Genomic DNA, 25,017 nt, shown 5'->3' with positions numbered 1-25,017 from the left:
ATGTCAGAGAACAGCACACCCTGTATTTGGGTGTATACATATGCTCAAGTCAGTGAATGAATTTAAGTCATTGAAAAAAAGTATCATCTTATTGGAGAGTGCCACCTTACATTAGCTTCCCCATGAAGCTGTTGCTCAAGCCTGGACAGGAATGCACTTTGGTGTGGATGTTATAATTATGAGACGTTGCAGTCAGTATAAATATATAGCTGTAATATGCTCCAAGAACACTCTTGGGTTGAAATTTTGAGTTTCCTTATATTTGAATGAGTGTCCTATAAAAGATTAAGGTGATTTATTTACATGGAAAAAAGGTCATGAAATAAAAAATGTGTAGACTCCATCATATTTGATTAATTTATGATTTTTATGCCTTTAGCACCATTTTTTTTGTTTTTTCCTTTTTTGCAGTGTAAATATGTGAAAATAATATAGATTAGGCACAGGTTTCTGTAAGAGGAAACAAAGATGTTCAGGGACTATCCCACCTGCAGTCCTACAAAGGTGTTGGACTCACTTGAAAACCAGCAGAATGACATTAACATCCATGAAGCTAATTAAATAAAGAAAATAACCCAACAACATTACCATCTTCTGCTTTGAATTCCTCTCATTACTCAATCACAAGTGAAGTGCTTGTTGGAATTTGCTTGATGAAGGTTTTGTTTCTTCCTATTCCTCTGCTGCTCATTCTAAAATACATCTGAAAGGTTTTTCCCGGGTTTTAAAAGCCAACTGAGGGTCAAACCGGCCTTTTTAATCCAGCGGAGGAATATGAAAAATAGTTGTTACAGTCAGCAGCAAACACTGGTGGTGAACACACACACAAGCAGTTGCATAGGGAGTTACTGTACAGCCATTTGACTGCAAGAATAAACTGAAAATAACCTATTTAGACCAATCAGTCTTCTCATTATCAACCTGAATGTGCATGTTTTTGTTCAGTCACTGATTTTAAAACCACTGTGGCATTAATCATTGATTAACTAGCTTCGACTAACTCAGGCTATCATCACCTGAAGGCAAAGGTCAAGGTATTTTAAACTATAACAGACACACACAAAAAGCTGCAGTCCGTCCTGGCAGCTCATATGAAGCAATTTGGTTTGAACATGTGTCTGAAAAACTTTAAAAAAAAATTACAGCTAAAGGTGTGCTGTCACTTTTGCTGTGCAAATAGGTGTGAACATGTTCGCAATACACACCTCTGTAATTACTTGCCTTGCCAAGAATGCGAGAAAATGATTCATTTTCCAAGTTTGGATGCAACAACCCAAACAAAATGCCCACATTTTATTAAATGGATTTGAAACAGCACGTTCAAGTTGTTTAACACATCTGTGAACATATTGGTAATGGAGCAAAGCACCACACACAAGACCCAATAATACTGACAGATCTTGAGATTAAGAGCCCTTTAGATGTGCTAGTTGCGTAACAAAAAGGAACTTTCTAAGTGGAAGCTGTTACTGAGCATTTGTAGTCGAGTATTTTAGTTTGAGGACACAATTCCGGTACCAGAATAAATACCACAGACGAGTAAGTGTGACACACTACATGTTAGTAACCTTGCAGGGACTAATCTTTGACTGTGATTACATTACAAAGCAAAATTAGTTTATAATTTTATTCAAGTGATTTGACAAATTTATCATATGCAGCTTGATCCATGAGGCCATCAAGTTCTTCGGGCTTTTCGATGGTCATCTTGATTATCCATCCTGAAAGACAAGAGTTTATTTTAAAATCAACAGCTGTACTTGCTGAAAAGAACAAGCTGTAATTTTACTTCTTTGTAATACTGGTTTGGCAGGTTGTCCTCTATCCTGCAATTCAGAGAAATCACAAGGACAAGTGTACTGGCAGAGTACAGCAGTGAGTGGTGGATGCTCACCCTTTGCATAACAATCTTTGTTCACAAGTCCAGGATTTTCTGCCAGCTCTGTGTTGACTTCAGTCACCTCTCCTGTTAATGGTGAGTACAGCTCGCTGGCAGCCTTTACACTTTCCAGTGCACCAAACTCATCTGCAACACACACATATACACACACAGAGGAAAAACACTTCTTATTTCAATACTAGAATCAATTACTTGATAAATATGTCAAAACTTCACAGCTCTTACCCATTTGTTCAAGTTTTTGGCCAACTTCAGGGAGTCCACAGTATACCACATCACCTAATGCTTCCTAAAATGACAGAACAAACTATATGACACAAAGTATTTCATATAACCACATGGAAGTTGTCCAAGAATCTCTTTTTATTTAAGATTTAGAGAACTTCATACAGTACTTCAATATCTAATAGCACTGTAGGAATACAAAGCTTATTTAGGGGGGTCTATGATTATAATCGGTTTAGTGCTTTAGTAAGTAGCAAGCAACAGCAGGATGGCTCAAAGTAATGAGTCCCTGTGTTCAATGATCACAGTACTGAAAAGTGTCAGTCTGGTTTTTACTGTTCTGGATCATTTTATTGTCCCAATAGCCAGTTTACGTAGCCAAGAATCAGAGCCTCCACCCCTGCTCACGCTGTGCCCAACCCCTATGGCACCTCCTGGGGGTGGTGGATATACAGGAGGAAAGGGACTCGGAGTGGACTTGCTGCTCCTCCACATTGAAAGGAGCCAGTTGAGGTGATTCTGGGATCTGATTAGAATGCCTCCTGGGTGAGGTGTTCCAGGCATGTCCCACTGAGAGAAGGCCCCACAGCAGACCCAGTGTGGTGAGATTACATCTCTCACCTGGCCTGGGAACGCCTCTGTGGCTGGTGGCTGGGGAGTGGGAGGTCTGGGCATCTCTGCTTAGGCTGCTGCCACCTTAACCTAGCCCCAGATAAGCAGAAGAGGATGGATGGATCATTTTATTTTAAATTGTTCTAATGCATGCTTTATCCAGGTAAGGAAATCTCAGAAATCCTTCTGTTTTCAGTGAAGGATAAACACAAAACACAACGTCCAGATGAACAGAATCAACTTTCTGGGAATTACTGTTAGACGGTTCATGAAATTTGTTGCCAAAACAGTAAGATTTCACCAGATACGTTCAAAAAATCTCAGTCAGGCATTTCTGAATTTTGTATGCCTACGATGAAATCATACTGTTTCAATGCTGGCAGTCTGTTGAGGGTACTGCTACAGAGCAATATACTCTAAATCTATGGCTTTGTCACACTTATTAACTGCTGCCTGCCACAGTTAGCTTTAACAATGCTTTCATAGCCAAAAAGTAAAACTCAACCTTGATGATGTTATATTAAATTATCTCCAGTTTATTATTACAAAATAACCCTGAAAGAATTCAAAACGCATTTTCAGGGTTGTTTCTTAGTTTAAATACATGGATGTTTCATGGATTCATTACACTGTCTTCAGTAAGCCTCATCCTAAGGCTATATTGAAATAGTGAAAAAGCAAAGATGGGTAAAATGAAAAGATTTTGAATGTGATGACGTTTCAGAAAGACGGCATGCTGCTGCAGTACCTCCTACTTTGAACCTCCCAATCAGCCGGGCCTTTGTGTGTGTTCTACCTGTGCCTGGCTTTCCTCCACATGCTTCTGTTTCCTTACACAGATCACAGAAGCTTGTTAGGTTAACTAGTGACCACAGGTGTGGAAGTGAGTTTGTATTAGCCCTGTGATTGGCTGGTAATCTGCTCAGGACCCTGCCTCGCATCCTATGACTCCTGAAATAAGGCTCCAACCCCTGGACGGCGTCAGGCTCAGTGGCCTCAGGATTTCATCTCCGCTTTTTGCAGATGATGTGGTTCTGTTAAGTCATCAAGCGAGAACTTTCAGCTTTCACTGGGGTTGGTCTGCAAATTAGTGTGATGTGGCTGGAATGAGAATCAGGACCTCCAAGTCTAGGCCTGTGCTTCAAAACCCTCCAATGTGGCTGAATTAAAACAATTCTGCAAAGAAGAGTGGGCCAAAATTCCTTCACAGTGATGTGAAAGCCTCATGTCAGTTATTGCAAACTGATTGCAGGTGTTGCTGCCAAGGGTGGAACAACCAGTTATAAGACTTACGGGACAATTACTTTTATTTACACAGGGCCGGGTAGGTTTGGCTTGTATTTTGTACCTTAATAAATGAAACTGCATTTAGTATTTACGCAGGTTACTGAAAATTTGTTAGATAGTCTCAGACGTGTTGCAACTATGCAACAGTAAAGACAGGTGAAGGGGTCAGATACTTTTTCACAGCACTGTATGTCAGGTGTGAGGAGTAGCAGTAATAACGATTCTTTAAAAAGCGAGATTCATGTTGACAGATATTCCAGTATACATTCAAGTCCTTGAATATCTCGAAGTGTCTGCCCAGTCCTGCACAATGCTAGTGATCAATTGTGTCAAACAATGGCCATAAAAGCACTAAATTAGCCTGTTAAAGCACATCAGTTGAGGGCAAAGACCAGCTCTAAACTGCACACTGCAGACTTTTCTGCAGACTATTTTATTGCTATTTTTAGATAATAATAAGTAATCCTCTGAACCAAGTGAGCCATAAATTAGTAGAAAGACAAACCTACCTGAGCATAATTGCTGATACCAACAATCCCAACACCTCCCTCCACTTGCACCCACTCGTGCTTATCTGTGAACTTTAAGGCTACAAAGAGAAAAACAAAAGGAGAGTTAGTCTGGAACAGCTCAAACGATTATGTTTAAAGATGAAATTATAACAGTATGAACCAGTGGAGCGGTGATGACGCTTTTGACTCGCACACATCAATTTCTTGACAAGCTGTTACATCACTGAGAAGCCCACCAGTTGTGTGCTGTCAACAGGAGCTAACTTTGAGGCCTTCATGCGGTAACAGTTAGAAAGCAACGTCACAACCCCATTTTTTGGCTTGCTAAATTTTCAATCCTAACGATCGCTGCTTTAACAGTAACCACAGCTGACAGAGCTGCAGTTTTGAAAAGAAACACTGAACCATTTTGATTCAAGGCTCCTGATGTCGCGTTTACCCTGCAGGAGAGAACTGTAATGGCTCAACAGCTTCCAGTGTTGGCACCTGACCAACGCTGAAGAATACAAGTTCAAACCAGACTGAACTATGCAAGATGATGGCCAAGGAGTACAGTAACTGCCACTGCAAAGGGCTCAAGAAACGCTTTCTAGTAACTCATTTGCTTCAGGAATATTTTTTTTAAGTATGGATATCTGATAGGGTGGTGTCTGTGATTGAGAATTAATGAAAGCTACATGACAGTCATCCCTCCCCTGCCATTTGTAGCTCATGCCCAGTACCAAGACTGACTTTTGTTTAACAAGCTGCGTCTGGCTGCACGAGACTCGGGTAATTGGTCACCATCACAATTTAGAGCTCGTGCTCCTCTCACAGAGAATATATATACAGCCGTCTGAACACTTTAGCCAGCGTAACATGTGGTGGCTAATTATCTGCACGTAAGCTTCGGTCTGTGTAGCTTCTATAAAGTTAAAACAAAGTTTTAGTTGCCTTTCCTCGCGCTTTTCTGTGCCGCCCTGTGGGAAAGTGACACAAACCGTGTGACCCCTTTTATTCCCACCCATTACAGTCAGACAGGAATGTGTGAGCAACCCGCATGTAGTACCATTACAGCTCATTTGGCAAGTCTGGGTTATTATTATTATTATTATTATTTTAAAATATATATATATATATATATTTACCTGCAGACAGGACCGAGGACGTGCTCAGCGTCCGGGGGGAGCCGCTTCTCCACTGCAGCCGAGTCGCTGAAACCTGCGAGAGCTGAGGCAGTCTGGGCGAAAAGTTTGCAGACAGGCATCGCAGAGCTGCTCTCATCGCCATCTTCACTCAGTGTGAAGCCACAGTTTGATCGAAAGCGAATCACTTGACCGCGAGAGCGCGCACCATCCCACTACACGGTGTGGGAGGAGAGAGACCCGGGGCCAAAAAGCTCTCAAAAGTGAGTGAATGCACACTTAAAAAAAGAAATGCTAATCATTCAAAGTTAATGGGGTTAGAAGAAAATGCTTACATGTTCTACTTGGGTAAAGTAGCTAAGGCGACACATGGCTGTTACGTTTGCTTTGTGTCTTTCTAATGAAAAAAAGGCAAACGATAATATAAAAACAATAATCGCGATAACAGTAATATCAATAAATGTTTTTCCGAGTTTGAAGTAAAACTGACATGTTCAAATTTACATGCAGCCTATTTAACAGGGGCGCTTCTAGGATTTATTTTATATGAGGTGGTGGGGACCCCAAGATTTTAATTTCTGAGAATTTCATTTTCAATAGCAATAGTTTTTATATTGACAAAAATTTTATTTACAAATTACTTTATACATCTGTTATTGAAATGAACTGACTACAACTATGAGTGCTATTCGGGAATTGTGATCACATGTTAGAAAACATCAGGCTCTTTATGTGTTACAGATTTATCAACATAAAAAAGTGGTGCTTCACAACAGTGTAAATATATTTTGATTGCAAATTGCATGCCCTATTTAGCAGCCGTAGTATGATTATAACATTTTTTCTTGAGTATAAAGCATTTCTTCATTTATTTTAAACATTTCTTGCCACTTTGTAAAACCAGTAATCCAGTAATCCAAAAATACACATTTCAGAATCATGTGTTATTGGATCATTGCAGCTGCTGACACTTTGAATTACTCGTGTATTGCTGGTTAGATTGATCTGTGCTAATGTAGTTTATCTGCAAAGTAATAAGTAACTTATTTTGTAAAATAAATAGTATGGTGCACAAAGTACTCTTTACATACAAAATATGTTAGAGAAGAAGCAAATGTACTTATACTAAATAAAGTACAGGTACATTTAACCTGTACTTTAGTAAAGTACTTAAATAAAAGTAATAAGTTATACTATACTGTTCCTATCAATGTCCATTGGATGTATCTCATCCAGTGGGCAAAAATCTATATTTCTAATCAAACAAAAGTACCTTTTGCCTGAAGAAAAAACACAAATTTCCATAAAAAGGTTGATACTCGTCAGCTGTGCACATCTCAGTGAAACAATCCACTTATGTGGATTCTGTCTCCTGTTAGTGCAGCATGAATTTATGATGAGCTGTTGTTTAAATTTAAGCTATACACAGGTTTGCTCCTGCAATAGCATTGTACATTTTATGGGGAACGATTTATGTACATGACACATATACCATCCATAAAAAGATTTATATAGTACTCAGACCTTTTATGATCTTATTTAAGTGTATTTTGCTAAAAGTTTGGTAATCAGTAGACTTAATAAAAGGAAGATTTTTTTTACATGACTACAGAGAATAATAAAATGAGTTTGTAGTTTCTCTGGTAGAATATAAAGCAGGGGTATAAACAGAATTACTCAATGAAAAAATGAAAAAGTGCTGCATGGACTGTGCAGCTGTGGTGTCTCAGTGTCTGATGTATAAACATAACATCACTGCACTGGTTTGTAGGGAAAAGATTAGTGGAGCAGATTTTCTACAGTTTTCTGATGTATGGACTCCACACAGTGTTTCTTTTTTTCATCAGACCCCAGTTATGTAACCACATGTACTCATAAAATAAACCTCACTGCAGACTCACCATCTTTCTATTATGTTGCGCCTTTTCCTTTAATTGCAGTGGCAGAAACTGAAGCACATTTACTCAAGTTCTTAATTACAATCATTATGTAGTTGTACTTAAGTATTTCCACTTCAAGCCCCTTGAAAATACAAAGCCCTCCCACGTGCTGGGCCATAGTTCTCATCTCAAATGTATTATTTCCCAGGTCTCTCTTCCTGCTCCAGTCACCATCAGCAAGAGCTGTTGGTGGATCTGCTCGTCAAGCTGATGCTGAGGCTCAACCTACACAGGAGCTCAACTGGTCCAGAAACAACTGCTGATACTCTATTTGCATGTGAACACTTTGACTTTAAAGGTATAAATAAAATAAATAACACTTCTGGATCACAAGTGTTATTGGGGACATCTAGGAGTACCTCAAATGTATGAGGAGGCCTAATTTGTTCAAGCAGGACATTATGGGAGTGGAAAAAATGCTTTCTTCTTCAATACTGACAGCTCCCCACTGCAGAAACCTGCGGCTCTTGACCACAGTCTGGGTGACAGAGATTAAAAGTCACTGGTTCTTCAGAGCTATTTGTGAGAAAAACAGACCAGGGCCTTGTTTTTGCCTTTGAGGGTAAACTTAATCTTAAACTTTCAAAAGGCACAAGCCAAGTTTTTACCCTCTCCAGCCAATCCTTGGTGACACTTAACACGAAATTGATCATACACAGGGCTCCGGTGATTGAATGTACCATGAAAAGGGACTTTTCTTAAAGTCAAGACCAACAACACCAAATATTCTGATAGTAGATAGTGGGGTATATACACTTGATGCTTCAAAAGGGAGACAAAGTGATCGAGAAACGATATCCAACCTTCCTCCAAAACCTTTTATTTTCAATTTCCTCACTTTTCTTGCATGTAAACAAACATTTAAAATGTTCTTTTGAAGAGCAAAAGCTAAGTTGTTTACACAAACACAATGACAGACACTTTTGGGAATAACCACACCAGTAGGTGCAGTTAGGCTCATTAGTGGATTTGAACTTTTCCTTGTTTGCTCCTGTGTTTTGTATTGAGTAATATTTGTATTGAGTAATATTTGTGATTCCATTGGTGTCACTTACTGTGTTGGGTTAGTGAGTACATTCTTTATGAAAAAGAGATTATTTGCATTTCAGTTTTCGGACCTGGTTCATTGGGTTACATTTTATGAATACTGAAAATAATAATCACTCATAATTAATATCCTACCATCCATTTTCTTTTGCTTATCTAATGAAGAGTGGTGTTGTTTTGGGGCTTTGGCTATCCCAGCTGACATAGGGATGGGGTACACCTCAATCACACCTGCAGTCAATTCAGAATCATCATTTAACCTCATATGCATGTCTGGACTGTGGGAAGAAGCTGGAGTACACAGAGAACCCATGCAGACACGCAGACTATACACAGAAACAATGGACTCAAACCCACAATTTTCTTGATGTGAGGTGATGAGTATGCTATTTCTATCATTTTATTTTATGCAAAGCTTTCCTACATTTATTCTTGTATGGGTGATTATTAAACGTGTTTATTTACAGTCTGCAATAAATTCGATTTTTAGTATTATTCAGATCAGTGACTCAAAACCGCAACAAATGTTTGTAAATGTGTTCATGTTTCCACTCATAGTTGAAGATAAAATTTTCCATTTACAAGTTCATGCACTGACCTTAAGCATCCAAAAATACAAGTTTAGTAAGCCTGCTGACATATTTAAGTGCCTGCGTAAAATTTACATTTCAGATTGTAGCCAATTTAACAAATACCACATGCTGCATCCAAATTAGGCTATAGTGAAAAACCAAACATTAAAAAGTTAAATATACCACATTTTAGGAGGCTTGATATTTTTAAAAAAAAGTATAAATTCAAATGTCAAACTATTAGCACACGTTTATTCTTGTTAAAAAATAGGAAACAAACACAAAAAAAACCACACACACAAGACTTAAGAAATCAGTTTTACTTTATATGAACTTTATTCAAACCTCTTGGCAAAGGATTATTGTGGAGTCCAACTTGAAAAACTTAGACAAGGATTTTAAGTAGATCTGGTAAAAAGACATGAGTATTAGAGGGTCTTGAGCATTGTTATCATATGCTGTACCCTAAAGCATCTCTTTAAATAGCTCAAAGTATATTTTGATCAGACAGGATTGCAAAAGTATATGGAATAAAAAAAAACAAATCCAAAACGTGTGTTTGAGACCCGATGATTTTCCTTACTGACAGAAATTATCAATCATTTGACAAACTAACATTGATAAAACACAAGACTCAGAAACTCCATTGATGACAACAATGAGGTAAAGGCTCATTCTTCTTCTTCTTCATGCCGGCTCCTGCAAAGGTCTGATAGCAGGTCAGAGGTCATGTTATTAGACGGAGGTGCCCTCTGATGGCGCTGCTGTCTTATTGTCATCAGGCTTCATGGCTGGGAACAGCAACACCTCCTGTGAAGGTGAAAAAAAACAAATGTTAGCAGATTTGTTTTCTTTTTCATGACACAATGATATAACAACTGCCCGGCAGAAGTTAGCAGCTCGTTTTTTTGTGTTCATACAGTAGCTTCTCATTAACCCATTATTCTTGGTAGTTCTCAAATTCTGTGCTTTTCTGGGGTAGTTTAGTCGAAACATATAAGTCAAGAAAGGCACCATTTTGTCTTACATAGTTTGGCTACAAACTGATTTTTGGGGAATAATTTTAATTTCGTCTCAGTAACCTTGGCCCATCTTTCACTTGTGGATTTAAAGTGTATTCAGTTTTAAATGTTTTATTAACATGTTAGTCGACGATCATGTTTTTTCCCCCTCTAATTTAAATGACTAGATATTAGTCATCAGGAGCATCCCTAATAAAAGCAACCCTGGCTCATCCTTTCTATAACGTAACATGATTATGAGCAAGGATTCAGATTCAAAAGACCAAGACACCTAGCATAAAAAAAAAAATACGAAATTAGCCAGGGTAAATAAAAATAAATACATTTAGCAAAACTAAAATAGCCAAGTTTATAAAGACATGAATCTATAATGTAAGTTCTCTTCGTCAAATGTACAGCGCTTAACAAATTTATCAACTATGGTTTATCAAAACTATTTTTAATGGTAAAATATAATTACTGTTGTTATCCTGTAGTTTTTCTCTGTATTACCTCACAATATAAAGCATCTTCAGGGGACTGTTTGCTGTGATTTAGTGTTATATAAACAAAACTGAACTGAACAAACTGGATCCATGAATTTTAATATTTATTATTTTCCAAATAAGCACATTGTTATTTTTTGACTGAGATGCCAAATTACATTTACTTGCATCCATGAATGAAAAAAAATCGGTTTCCTTTTTTGGATGTTGATTCATTTCCAGTCCTCAAATTCAGTTATAATTTGGTTATAAATTTAATTTGTTATTTGTGAAATAAATTATATAATTTTTTAGTTTTAAAAACAAGTTTTTGGAAGATGTGTCTAATGCATTTGTCAGCCACTCTATGGGTAATAAAAAAAATACACCTATGATTATTCTGCTACGGGAGAAACAGTGAGGGTACCGACTCTAAAACCAAATGTAAATTACTTTAAAACTGGTTGAATGCAATACTAAAGAAAAAAGAAGTGGAATTTTTCACAGAAAAAAAAATAGAAATTTTATTTGCAATCTTAAAGAAGAAACCATTGGCAGAACTGAGAACGATTCATCTGTTGAAGTTGGAACAGAGGAAATTCTTAATTTGATCCTGACTGCAAAAATACAGCATATAAATATAAACCTATTGAACACCTCAGAACAGGAGTAAATTGTGCATCCCCATTAGGGATGTGAGTGACTAGCCGACTAGTCATCGTTGCTATTGTCACTAGTCGGAACCAGATGTATTTGTTGTTTAATCTAACTGCTTTACATTTAAATTGATACCAAATGCTGGTAAATAGTTGTGTCCTTTCTGCCACCAGATGGCACATCATCGGTGAGAAACACCTCAAATCCGTTAAGCTCTGCCTCATCTTTTTGTTAACACTATTATTGCTAGTTCTTTTAAAGGAGAAAGAATGAGAGCGTGGATACAAGCAGCAGGTGAGGTGTTCAGTCTTTTGGAAGGGAGTCTGAGTAGAGCCGCTGCTCCCACACATCGAAAAGAGCCAGCTGAGGTGAGCGCCTACTGGGTGGGGTGTCGTGACCAGGCACGTCCTACTGGGAGGAGGCCCTGGAGTATACGCAGGTGCTGCTGGAGAGAATATATCTATCGGTTGGCCTGGAAACGCTTTAATATTTCCCCGGATAAGTTGGGGAGGTGGCGAAAGGGAGGTCTGGGCTTCTTTGCTTAAGCTGCTGCCCCCGCGACCCAACTTCACAAAAGAAAATGGATCATTTATGAATTTATTTTAAATTTTGAAGTGGTTTTCATGAATTTTCGAATGGCATGCCTAATTCATAACGCACGACATAACACTTTTTAGTCACAGTTTTTTTAGGTTTTGGGATGGTAAATTTTACATATTTTAATAATACATGAACATTTTTGTAGTATCATGTTTTCATATCATATTTAACATCACTTTAAGTGTTTTTCTTCTTCTTTGTCTGGATTATAATATGTGATGTTCATAATGCACGATGTGAGGTTAGTTAAGCAGCATGATTCATTATTGCCGAACGTGATTAATTAATTAATTAATTACTTTGTTAACAAAGTTTCTGACATTAAACGGTTTGCAAATTTTTGTTTTTTGAGTTTTAGACTAGTTGGTTAGTCTAATTTTTCCCCTGGTTTAGGAAATTAGTCAGCAGAACATCTCTAATCCTCATCATGAGGACTTTAATTTACCTTGATGTTGTTGGAGTCCGTGAGGAACATGGTGAGACGATCGATGCCCATGCCCCATCCGGCAGTTGGTGGCAGACCGTATTCCAGAGCTGTGCAGAAGGTCTCATCGATGAACATGGCTTCATCATCGCCCTCAGCTTTGGCCTGAAAAAGATCCACCTCAAATCACTGACATGCAATACCACAGCATTGTCAATGGAAAATTGTACTTAGTAGTCAGTATAATCTTTTAATGATATAAGTTTCCATATATGCTTAGAGGTGTATAATCGATTGTGTAGTGATAGAGTGTGTGATCTTTAGTGGGCTGCAGGGGCTTTGTGTGCATTCCAGAGTGTTCTGGCATTCACACCCACATCCTCCAAGCATGGGAAAAGGGCATACCTTCTCTTATTGTTTTATGATAGGATAAACGTATCTATGTCTGTTTTTAGCTAAGTGCCTTTTGTTTAGATGAACTGTTGGACTTCCAGACCAGCAGGTTTAGGGAAGTCTTTATGGGGTCACACTCTGACCGAACACCCCCCCCCCCCCCCCCACACCTACACACACAGAACCAATATAAATAAAGACCAGGGCAGTGGCACGGCGCGAGTCTCAGAGCCCTCACTTCTGTGCGAGTACTCTGTGGCTGCCCTTGCTTGCAAGTAACTAACTGCAGTGTGTGTTTCTCCTCTCTGATTCGAAGCTGAAGAAGTGTCTTAGAATACATCTCTTGACAAGCATAAAGACAGAACAGCAGGAACAGGACAGTGCACTGAAGTAGAAGTGAAACAGGTCATGTTATTCTTCATACACACCTTGGCTTGCTGCTCAAACAGCTCCCTCTGTCTAATCGGATCGTTCAGCTCAGTGTAAGCATTGCAGATTTCTTTCTTCATCACAAAGAGCTCGAAACGCTCAGTTAGCCCTTTCTGGGTTCTGTGCCTGTAACAATTCAGAAGTGTCAGTATGAACCTGAGCATTGCCGTTTTAAATAAATATGAAGGCTAAAGATAGCATTTCTCACCATTTTGCTAAAGGGCTCATGATTTGTGGGTGATCACAGATGAATGTTGGGTTGATACAAGTCACCTCTAGGAAGTCTCCAACCAACTGTAGGGGTAAAAAGCCGTTAGCAAGTCAGATTCAACGGAGGAAAAAAGAAGAAAAGGCGGTTAAGTAAATTTATAAACCACCTTGTCAAGGAGACGGGCAGTGGTCCTGGGCGGAGGACATTCAACTCCTTTCTGGACACACAGGTCGTCAAAGAATTTACGTGTCTCTGAAAAAAGGAAAACAGTAAAAGGAAAAAAATGACTACAAGAGAATAATACACATATTTCCTAATGATCAACTATTGTAAGGATGATGAAGTCATTTTTCTGAAGCAGTAATTTTTGGCATGTGAAGTGTCTATTATACGTTTCACAGATTCTTACCATCACTGTCATAGCTGTCAGCAGGAGGGAACTTCACTCCCATAATTTTCTCCAGGTCATGAGTCATGCTCACTCTTTTGAATGGTGGAGTGAAGTCGATCTCATAGGCCTGTCCCTCTGGACCATCAGGGTGATAAGTCACCTTGTATCCTCCAGTGATGTGCTTCACCATTCCTGCAGCAAATAAAGTGACAAAACTGAAAAGACCCTGAGGAGAAAACTCTGGTCAACTTAACATCAGTTTTCATGAAGCCATTTACAATGACATCATGGCGCTTCAAAGACTGCTTTCTATACTGTCATTGGCCAAATAGCAAATCACTAATCCCATTTAGGTTTTAAATCAAGTCACATATTCTAATCCAACTCAATTTATCAGGAGGTAATCTGAGTTACAGCTCATAATGTCATAACTATTTGTGAAAGAAAACTCTCACTGACCAATGAAATAACATGGCCGGCGATGTAGTCTCTACTTACCTGAGAGTAGTTTCTCCGTGATTTCCATCAAGTCGTTGTAATCAGCATATGCCATATAGAATTCACAGGTGGTGAACTCTGGATTATGAGTAAGATCAATGCCTTCATTCCTGAACTGACGGCCAACCTCGTACACTCTGTCTATGCCACCGACTACGAGCATCTGTGGGAAACATATGATAGACAGTGTATATAATTCAGATATGGTAGAAAAACACAGGTTAAGAGTTTTAAGTGGTTCACCCAATTTACTAGAACATTAAAAAACTGATTAAGATCAAATAAGGTCAGATGTGCTTTAGGTATCGCAGAACTGGGAAATTCTTATCACATGGGAGTAACTCGTGTCTTCAGAAACTGCTGATCGACTGGGATTTTCCCACACAGCCATCTCTATGGTTTACAGAGATGGTCTGAAAATATTTAGTGAGTGTCAGTTTTCTGGTCGAACTTTCTGGTCGAAGAAGAAGACCACACGCTACAATTCAATACAAGTTAGGTGCAGAATTAGGCACAAACAACATAAAAGCATGAAGCCATTAGACTGCTGCTGGTGGTCTAATGGTGGGAGTACACTTTGGGTCCCTTACCAGCAATTGAGCAACATGCTACTGCCTACCTATTACCAGAATGTACCCATCCACTGGTGGTAACATGCCATGTCACAAAGCTCAAATCATCTCAAACTAGTTTATTGAACATGACGATAAGTTCACTGCAGTCAAATGGCCTCCACAGACATCAAATCTCAATGTGAGAGAGCAACTTTGAGATGTGGTGGAATGGAAGAGTCACATCAATGATGTGCAAAAATTGCTGAGGAATGTCTCCAGGACCTTAATTGAATCTAAGCCACGAAGGATTAAGGCAGTTCAGAAGGCAAAAGAGGGTCTAACTCGGTACTAGCAAGGTGTACCTAATAAAGTGTCCAGTGAGTGTATAACAAATACATTTAATAGTAAGCAGAAGTCTATCTACTCAAGATCAATAAAATGCAATAAAATGATTCAGAGTATTAGTGATTATTAGTGCTTAGGTGTAGTGAGTCCAGGGTTGAAATAAACTGTAAATCTCTTCCATCACATGAGTTGTCACGCTGTAAAGAGTTACTGCAACACATCTGATAGATGCATGAAATCTTTTATAATGATTTCATAACATTTACAGAGGAGCCTGACATACATGCATGACTCTGGGAAAGCACATTACCTTGTGGTAGAGCTCAGGAGCAATCCTCATAAACAGGTTCATGTCCAGGTCATTATGATAAGTAACGAATGGGCGGGCCACTGCACCACCAGGAATAATATTCATCATTGGTGTCTCAATCTGAAGCAGAAAAATAAAACATGAATCAGCACGGCAGATTTAAACTTACAATATGTTTAAACAAATATACAAACTATTAGAAAATTATTTTATAAAATCCACACACCAAAAAACAAACAGACAAACACAGATTAGTTAGGTATATGTTCAAATCCAACTTACCTCCAAAAATCCCAACTGGTCTAGGAAGCTGCGTAGATATGTGATGATTTTGGCGCGAGTTATAAACTTCTGCCTCACGTAGTCATTGAGAATCAGATCCAAGTAGCGCTGGCGGAATCGTGTTTCCTTTGAGAGAAAGAATTCACATTGGGAAAAATATATTCATTATTCAAAAGAGAGGGAAAAAATACTGCCCATTGTTTTACATTTCAAAACTGGCAATATTTTTAGTGGTTTAACTGGAACTACAACATCTGCCAGAAAAATAAACCCTTTCATTGCATTTAACCTAAGCTAAAGCATAAACTAAAACAGCCTTCACTCTGCCTCAACCAGGAGGGTGAGGTAGATTAGGTGTTTGTTCATGTGAATGTGTTTTTGTGTGTTTAGATGTGCTAGTGAATGATTGAGTGTCTGTAAGAGTGCAATGAAGAAAAGCAAACACATCAGCATTCTTAGAACTGGGCTTTGTCCTGTGCTGCAAAAACAGATGTTCTAATGGTGCAGGTCTGAACTGGAGTTAATAATAAGTCCTGCCTAACAGCACTGGGTCAGTGGTGCAGAGTTTTACTTTTACTGGCCTGTGGAAGAAAAACAGACTAAACCAAAAAAACAAAACAGATTCAGCCCTGTCTTCTGCAGGTATCACTCAAACAGAAAGCATGCCTAAAGATTATATCAGAGTAAGTTAGCAGTTCATCTGCACAGATATGCTCTTATTTTAACTTCTGCAGTTTTATAGTTTTGCTGTATCAAACAAACGGCAGTAGATGGCAGCAGCTACACTGAAGTTCACTTTTCTCCACGTTGGGGCTTGCTAAACAGGTGGTTTGTTTAAGGACTCTCGCTAGGGCTGCTCAATTAATTGAATTTTAATCTAGATTACGATCTGGGCTTTCAACGATCATTAAAAATGACTGAGCCGATTATTAGCACCTCCCTCGTGCTTTACTCGCGCGCTGCTCCGTGTGGCAAATCGAGCGCACCTCTCTGCGTTTCGAACACGCGTCACAACAATTAAGAGGACCCGAGGGAAGCTCGGAATAGATGTTTACATTTTTGTTTACATAGATGTTTACATTTTTCATTTATTTTTTATATTGCAAACATTTGCACTGTAATCAGTATTTGCACACTATTTTATACTATTTTTTGACAATCTTTAAAGCCATTATTCAATACATTGTTATTGTTAAATAAATATCGCCAAATAATCGAGATCTCAATTTCAGTGAAAATAATCGTGATTATCATTTTTGCCATAATCGAGCAGCCCTAACTCTCGCCAGCTTTTTTTCTAGTAAAAGTTTTAATGGTGGTTATAGTAACAAGTGCTGCTGTTTTTCGCTCCATTTGAGGTCACCCTCTCAGTAAGGGAGTCCATTATTAATATTAAACCATGGCAGCATCATCGTCACTGCTGCTGTCAGTGTTTCTGTTGAAAATCTGCATGGGCTTAGTGTTGTAATACCTTTTATTCACAAGCTGCTCCTAAATACGTTTCTACTGCAGGTCTATTTCAGCTGCAACTGCGTACTACAAAGTAGTGGATTAAATAGAGCATTGAAGCAAAAAGTTTGCTGTGAGAATTAAAAAAGAAACTAGTTAGTTGATGAACTGTTGCAGCCCTATACTGATTACTACAGTTCTAACAACAGATATATTTGTTTCCCTCCTCTTAACAGAGGCTAAAGTCTACATTCACAGCAATATTAGCGCCTCTGTAAAAGCTTTCTGCTTATTGGACACTGCAGCCAAAGCTGGTTAGTGAACACAAAAGTGATCCTTAACTGTCATTGAATAAATATCACGAAAGATAAACCGTTATGTCCCCTTTAGCCACATACTTTACAGTTAAATCACATTTTCTAATACAAAAAGGGCATCTTATGACATTAGATGCCTAACTAAAAGTAAAAATCAACGTAACTGAAAGTGAAAGTCACCACACTAACTTGTACTTGAGTTGCAAAACTAAACACTGGTAATTACAGGCTCACTAAGATAAACAACTCAAATGCTGCTAGAATGACAAAATGTTGCAGAGCATCTCTCTGACTGCACAGACTTGCAGTGCAGGTAAAGAAAGTGACACATGACTATGCTGCAGTGAATGATTCTATTATGTCTTTGATAAGTCGCAATATCTACTGTAAAAAAAGGTCTACACTGGAGAAACATTTTTCTAGCTTGTGTCATTTGCACTTTGTCACTGCCTTGAAGCAGAGTGAAATTTAAGAATGAATGCCTGGGCTGTTAAAGCTAACCTTTTAAATTTGGTAGCACTCCCACTTATAAATGATTTAGTTCCTTTAAGAAAGAGACAACAAAAGTACCGTTTAGTTTTACTAACACTGTGCCTTAATATAGAACCTGAAGAAAAGTACTGGACCAACTACACATTACAGCTACAGGAGCTGCTCTGTCATGTAATCCCATGCCATGAAGCTCTGGGCAAACAATTTTTGTGCTGATATTAATACCAGAGAAGGTTTGGAACTCACCGGTTACTGAGTAAACAAAGCATTTGTGACTTTTATACAATATGCACCTCAGCAATTTTGTGGGGTGACTTGCTATAGTGCTGAAATGCTTCTGTTTTATGAATAATACCACTAATAGGTGACTGTGGCATATGTGGGACAGAATGAATTTCAAGAACTGACTGCATCCAATTATAATACCATGCTTGAATTCAGTTTGCTCTTGTAAAGCCAGCCTGTCTGGCTAGATGTTATATTTCATGCGCCTGTGGTAAAGGGACTGAAAACAAATGAATTAAAAGATGAAGAGGCGTGGACCAATACTTTTGTCCCTACAGAGTGTGCTGGTCACTACCTTGTCTTTGAGACCAAAGTGGAGGTGGGGTAGCATGTGCAAACATGGTGACAGTAGAGTCATCTCAGTGGGAATGATACTCAGCTCCCCTTTCTTGGTCTTTCCTGGGTTACCGCGGACACCAATGATGTCACCACGGCGCAGTTTGTTGTTGATAGCCACAAAGTCCTCCTCAGACTTGTAGTTTCTGAAAAAAGAAGGTAACACAGAAAATCAGTCACTACAATCTGAAGTTTCCTCATAAGGAGAAACATTATTTGGAGATGTAAATGCAGTTTTTTTTCCCTTCGATTTTATAATCATCACATAATCAAGAAATCTTGATGAAAAGGTAAATCATCAGCTCATTATAATTTAAATATATCATTATGAATCTGTAACATTTACTTTTGCACAATTCATGCAAACCCAAAACAAATTCCCAGATGGGGAGTGTGTCATTCACAGGGTCAAGAGGTGAAATCTCTTTGGGTTTTCTAAAAAAACAAAACCAAAAAAAAACCCCAACTTTGTTTCTGTACCTTGAATTTGCCATAACTTGCAATTTGACTCCTTCACCTCGCAAGTCATAGAACAGCAGCTTGGCACCTGAAGCCCTCTTAGCATGGACGCGGCCTATCAAGCATATATTCAGTTTGGATTAATTACAATTAAGTGCAAACACACACAGAAAAAGAAGAAGATAGTAAACACTTTTTACTACCTGACACACTGAGAACAACATCTGTCAGCTGGTCTCCAGGCTGTAGATGATTGTATTTCTCAATGAACTCTGTAAGCGACAGGTCCACATTAAACTTGTGCGGGTAAGGGTCCTCCGCTGTCCCCTTCAACTCCTGGATGGCCTGAGTGCGGATCTTAAAGTATTGCTGTATTACATGGGAAAAGACAGATGTTCTTGTTGTTAATACATGTTTTAAAAAAGGGTTTAATATATATGCACTGAGGTAAAATAACTACACAAAACTCTCACATTGGGGTCAAGCGTCTCCTCATCCAACGCATTTTGTGTTCCCTGGTCATTTGATTCTTTTTTTTGCTCCACCTGCTCTTTAACCTTGGCTTCTTTCTCAGCTGCCTTTTTCTCTGCTTTCATTCGCCTCTTCAGCTCACTGAATAAAAACAAAAACAGCAATCAGTGGTTGGATAGCACACTTTGCCCTTATGATGCATTTGCAACTAAAAAAAATATCTTTTGGAATTCAAAAAAGCCAAAAAGTCACATCATATAACCTACTCTATTATTGTAACCAAAATAAATAAAAGCAAAACAAAAGGACAACATGATTTTCTAATAACAGAGAGGTACAACAAATATTCATGCAAAACGGTACGGATGAACACATCAGCTCTAATGACAAAAGGTTGGTTGTTTTCCGCACTGGAATGGAAAAGCCACCAACCTTTTGTCACCTCTCCAGCGGTTCCCGTAAATCTGAGCTGGGCTTGCAGCTGTACATGGGGGCGCATATTTTAACCACTGTCCCCTGACCCCACAGGCTTGGCACAGCTGCTGCCTGGCTGCCCTGACCAGACACAGCATGCTGAACTACGACAGTCAGCAGACAGACCTGAGAAAATAGACATATACAAAGACAGTGTACAGTATATGAAGGCTGTCTCTGCTCTGTCCTCCAGGCAAAACTACACCCTGCTAGGGTTGATAGAACTCTCCTATTAGGCAAGACCCTCCAAGATCCAAACAAGTAAACAAGTATATATTTTTATATAATTAGCTTTACACTTCCTGTAATTAGATTCAGGTTTCACTTTCTACAGCTTTACTCTTGGCAAACAAAGATGATCTGGAGGAACGAACCAACATGCGCTTGGCTTTATTTGAGATTTTTTATATTCACAGAGCGTCCTTCTAAATAAACAAATCAGCATACATAGTTTCACCCGATAAACCATCATTCGCTAAAACTACAACTGCACATGTAAAACACCCATGCGATTGCACGATGTATCGAAGTCGTTTAACGATGTATTGTGGATGTTGTAGTTTCACACATCAACAAGAGACACGTTCGCCACTGGTCTTAAATTAAATTTAGGACTACAACTACCAGAAACACACACGACTTGAATTCTGGGGTATGTAGGCTAGTACGGTGCCTCAATACGGGACCTTCACTACGTTTTCACGCTCTGACCTGATGTTTTGCAGTGCCAAACTGGAACTGCCATAACTGTCGAAAGGACAAAATCTTGGACGATGTGACAAACGCGATAGAGGTAAAGAGCGGTGAAAATGCGAAAGAAGAAACGAATAAGCTCACTTTTTGCTGAGTTTGTCTCCGTCCACCGTCTTCACGTCTGCCATGTTCTTGATGCAGCGCTCAGAAAGAGCAACTGACATGCGCGCGCCGCAGAAACGCGAGAACTGAGTGGTGAGAACTGAGGACTGACGGAAACCAGAAAACCTGAAACGTCCAAGGATACGTCATAAAGTGGGCTGCAGTTGATTTACTAGATTTACTAAACCTACGCAAATTTTACGTAACTTCCCTCAACCCAACACCTACTAGAATTACTGGCTTTTTTATTTTCTGGTGCAAGTCCCGAGATGTTAATCACCCCTGCTGAGATTTTCACAGGTCGTCAGCTCGTTTCTCCTCCGGCTTTTGTTGTGGCAAGACAGCCACTCAGACTGCAGACCTGACATTCTGATTGAGATCCAGCAAACATTGTTCAGACTTGTTATGATGGGGCTTGTGGTCACATTCTTATGGGTACCAGCGCATCATGGAGTTAAAGGAAATGAAATGGCAGATAGGACAGCAAAAATCTCAACAAGGAGACCAATGATAGATATGGTTATTAGTGTGAGTAGGACGGAGCTCAAGAGCAGAATACGACACAAAATGAAGGAAAGGTGGCAAAAGCAATGGGAGGAGGAGAGGAAAGGGCGATGGTTGTACAACATCCAAAGGGAAGTGGGGGAAATGAGAAGTACAGGACGAAACAGGAGAGCGGAGACGATTATATCTCGACTGAGATTTGGACACACTGGCTTAAATAGCACATTATTTTTAATAGGTAAACACTGTACAGGGGAGTGTGACTGCAGTAGGGAACAGAAAACAATAGAACATGTTTTATTGCATTGTCAGAAGTATGATATGGAGAGGAGACAGCTGATCAAAAAGCTGGACGATATGAAAGTGAAGTTGGACTTGTTTGATTTATTTCGCGTGAGCTCTTTGAGTGAAAGTTATCAGGCTGTATTTTGGTTTTTAAGACAGACCCATTTGTTCGGAAGAATTTGAATATTTTCTTTTCTTTTAATTTATTTATTTATTTGTTTAATTATTTATTTTTTGTCATTTCGGTCCACACTCCACACCAGTTGGTGGCGGTAATGCACCATTTTGCTGTTTGCCAACCGCCAATAAACCCTATATAGAAGAAGAAGGAGCTTTTATTGTGCCAACCACCCATTATCCTTGAGGCCTGGCACATTTGCATTTGTTTACTCAGAGTAGCTCAGAGCCAAGGCAGGCCAAACCTCTGTGTAGTGATGGGTAGATGAGGCCTCGTGAAGCGTTTCAGCACATTCCCCAAACTGTATTGATACTGTGTCGACACAGTGTTGCTGTTTTGCTCCATACTGACACCTGCTGGACCTTAAATATCATTGCAGGCAACTTACTTGAGACTCACAGCAGACACTAATTCAATGACCTCGTCATAGTTGTACACTGTAAGGTATTGTACTTTTCATGGAATCATTTTATATCTTTTACATTTCAAATATTGTAGACATCTATAAAATATATTGTGAATGACACTAAGTGAAAATTAAAATGAAAGTATTGTGAATGTAATATTACCCATTTGACTCAGAGTTTATTATAAAATTCTATTCAGAAAAATAAGTTTATCCAGTGTTTTTGCATTCAGTCTATTGCATTTTTTTTGACACCATTTCCCCAGCTTTGGAAAACTCACAGGCACAGATGAAGCTGGGGTACACAAAAACTGTAAAGCCAGGTGGGAAAAGTTCTGATAAGATGTCTTCCTATTCCCCGAGTACCTTAAAGGATCCTCTGATCTTGGAATGTTTCTCTCCGACACTCTCCACAATACTAAGGGTTGGCAGTCCCTTATAATAAAATTCAGGACTGACTGGTCCAGAACAGTCTTCCTAGATGCTTGATTTCAAAATAATAAAACACATATTAATAAAAAAATTAAAAATTAAAAAAATTAAAAAAAGATGATAAAGCTGTTCAGTGTCAATATAGGCCGACCTGTGTTCATTCTCGGTGTGTTTGTCTCCTCATTTTCATGTTTGGCTCTGTAATGCCTAAACACTGAGGAGATGCTTTCGTTTGTGTAAGAAAGCGCCGCAGAACAGATGCGACATTTAACCTGCATAAAATGAAATAAATAATTTACACTTCAACTCACATTGCTGTTTTTCCTATTCTGATAGATTACACTGAAACAAAGACAGACAAACTATTACCTTATTTGCAGTTAAAAGATCAAAATGATCCCACACAGCAGAAACATTTCTTTTTCTTTCGGGCTCCATTTTGTTATGGAGAGATGTGTATTTTTTTTTTTTTTAATCTTTGCGAGAGTAATTTCGTGTTTTTTTTGGTGGTGACTAAACACAGTTTGGCGCGTTGGCAATGAGCGATAAAGCGGCTGTATCGATCACGTGACTTTTTCTTAAAGCGACGCACGCACCGATACAGGCTTCGCTAGGTGAGCTTGATACATGCGTCGGTGCGTCAGTGTTGCAGGGCCCATCACTACCTCTGTGTTACAATCATTTCTTCTTCACATTTCTGAGAACGCACATCAGGATGGCCTCCGTATCACTGCCACGCAGGAAGAACCTCTCCACGCAACAGGCTTTGGCCTTGCTTCAGGAAATGGACGAAGCAGACTCTGATGGAGGAGAGGTTTCATTTGTCCAGCAGGCCACTGATACCTCCTCAGAAGAATCTGAAAAGGAGACGGAACAAGAACCCAACATGCCTCCACGGAAGAGGCCCCGTGGTACTGGGAAGCCCAGCCAGAGCCACACAGCAAAAGACGGCACTGTGTGCGTAGAGGAGGACATTGGAATGCCCAGTGCAGTAGCAAATTGCTCGTCCTTCACTGCGCAAGCTGGACCCACAAAGTTTGCTAAGGTTTGTCATTGCCATATTACATATGATATTTATATAAACCCATTTAGAGTGAGGTTCATGTAAATTTACCATTCTCTATTTGTTTATCTTCCGACAGCGTAAGATTACAAGTGTGCTCCAAAGCTTCCTTTGCCTGTTAGACGTGGGAATGCTGCAGACCATCAGAAAGTGCACAGTACATCAAGCCCGCAGAACAGAGCCGGACTGGAATTTGTCAGTTCATGAACTGATGGCATTCATTTCAATTCTGTTTGTAAGAGCAATCATGTGTCCCGTTGGTGCCATTGTGGATTGCTGGTCAGAAAGATTTCTGGTGCCAGTAATCAAAGAGACAATGCCCCGAGATAGATTCATTTCAATTATGCAACACCTTCGATTTGATGACAAAGACACGCGGGCAGAACGGGTGAAAACAGACAAATGTGCGGCAATCTCTGACATCTGGACACGCTTCAACGAGAACTGTGCTAAGAGTTTCACTCCAGGAGAACACATGACCATAGATGAACAGCTGTTCCCTACCAAGGTTCGTTGTCCATTCACACAGTATATCGCAACCAAGTCAGGCAAATTTGGGATCAAGTTCTGGATGGCCACGGACTTGGACACCAAATATGTCTGCAGTGCATCTCCTTACTTGGGAAAAGACCCCAGTTGTCAGAAGGGAGAGAGGCTGGCAGAGAACGTGGTCATGAAACTGATGGAGCCGTTTTTGGATGATGGGAGAAATGTCACAACGGACAATTTCTTTACTTCACCGTCACTGTCGCACAGACTGCTGCAGCGCAAAACAACGTTACTGGGCACGGTGAATAAAGTTCGGCGTGAACTTCAACTTGCGCGGATGTATTCCGTAAGAGCAGCAACACACAGGTGGCCAGTAGCGGTTTTCTACAATATGCTGGACCTGGCGGCGGTGAATGCCTACATTTTGTACAAGGCATGTACAGGGTGGACAGGCAAAAGAAGATTGTTTCTGAGTCTTCTAGCTCAGGAACTTCGTTGCCGATTCATGCAGCACAAGGACATATTAGCACAGAGGCAGGTTGCTGAAGCTGCTGTGCCAGGGACTGTAAAGACAACGCAGTGCCAGGTGCAAGAGAGCTGCAACAGGAATCGCAGCAGGTTTACCTGTGCAACATGTAAGAAATTCACCTGTGCCAAATGCAGGGATGATGGACACTGGGTCTGCAAACGCTGTAAAGTTTGAAACACTTTGAAATAAAACAG

The 25,017-nt window shown here is 39.4% G+C and overlaps 2 protein-coding genes and 1 long non-coding RNA gene across 4 annotated transcripts; 1 reads left to right on the top strand and 2 right to left on the bottom strand.

Annotated features, from left to right (window-relative positions):
- Positions 1–1,245: 1,245 nt before the first annotated feature.
- On the bottom strand, positions 1,246–5,918 carry gcshb (glycine cleavage system protein H (aminomethyl carrier), b). The gene is made up of 5 exons (XM_003442276.4): positions 5,664–5,918; positions 4,534–4,613; positions 2,126–2,189; positions 1,895–2,026; positions 1,246–1,721 (listed from the first exon to the last, which is right to left on the bottom strand). Exons 1-5 carry the CDS (start codon positions 5,803–5,805, stop codon positions 1,627–1,629), a joined length of 513 nt encoding a protein of 170 aa, XP_003442324.1. The 5' UTR covers positions 5,806–5,918; the 3' UTR covers positions 1,246–1,626.
- Positions 5,787–9,764, top strand: LOC102083248 (uncharacterized). Its single transcript, XR_268979.4, has 2 exons — positions 5,787–5,923; positions 7,749–9,764. It is a non-coding gene; the product is annotated as an uncharacterized LOC102083248 (long non-coding RNA).
- kars1 (lysyl-tRNA synthetase 1) lies at positions 9,525–21,068 on the bottom strand. 2 transcript variants are annotated; one of them, XM_005467035.4, is made up of 15 exons: positions 20,920–21,062; positions 20,041–20,208; positions 19,611–19,749; positions 19,341–19,506; positions 19,159–19,252; positions 18,638–18,824; positions 15,800–15,925; positions 15,518–15,637; positions 14,309–14,471; positions 13,829–14,002; positions 13,586–13,671; positions 13,417–13,502; positions 13,208–13,334; positions 12,408–12,551; positions 9,525–10,029 (listed from the first exon to the last, which is right to left on the bottom strand). In XM_005467035.4, exons 2-15 carry the CDS (start codon positions 20,178–20,180, stop codon positions 9,955–9,957), a joined length of 1,827 nt encoding a protein of 608 aa, XP_005467092.1. In that variant the 5' UTR covers positions 20,181–20,208; positions 20,920–21,062; the 3' UTR covers positions 9,525–9,954. The 2 variants fall into 2 exon arrangements, with proteins under 2 accessions (XP_005467092.1, XP_003442325.2); XM_003442277.4 differs by lacking the exon at positions 20,041–20,208 and having other exon boundaries at positions 20,920–21,068.
- Between the last annotated feature and the right edge of the window lie 3,949 nt (positions 21,069–25,017).

This window comes from Oreochromis niloticus, linkage group LG1, assembly GCF_001858045.2.
Source record: "Oreochromis niloticus isolate F11D_XX linkage group LG1, O_niloticus_UMD_NMBU, whole genome shotgun sequence".
In the NCBI taxonomy this organism is placed as follows: Eukaryota; Metazoa; Chordata; class Actinopteri; order Cichliformes; family Cichlidae; genus Oreochromis; species Oreochromis niloticus.
This window is presented reverse-complemented; position numbering and strand designations above follow the sequence as displayed.

Bases quoted from the DNA above. Each gene is read 5' to 3' on its own strand.
- gcshb (XM_003442276.4), bottom strand. From the start codon at position 5,805: ATGGCGATGAGAGCAGCTCTGCGATGCCTGTCTGCAAACTTTTCGCCC. The intron at 4,614-5,663 runs GTAAATATATAT...TTCTCTTTGTAG, and splicing joins GTCCTCGGTCCTGTCTGCAG to CCTTAAAGTTCACAGATAAG. The intron at 1,722-1,894 runs GTGAGCATCCAC...CTTGTCTTTCAG, and splicing joins CAAAGATTGTTATGCAAAGG to GATGGATAATCAAGATGACC.
- kars1 (XM_005467035.4), bottom strand. From the start codon at position 20,180: ATGCTGTGTCTGGTCAGGGCAGCCAGGCAGCAGCTGTGCCAAGCCTGT. The intron at 18,825-19,158 runs GTACAGAAACAA...TTCTTTTTTCAG, and splicing joins CAAGTTATGGCAAATTCAAG to AAACTACAAGTCTGAGGAGG. The intron at 13,503-13,585 runs GTGGTTTATAAA...TTACCCCTACAG, and splicing joins CTGCCCGTCTCCTTGACAAG to TTGGTTGGAGACTTCCTAGA.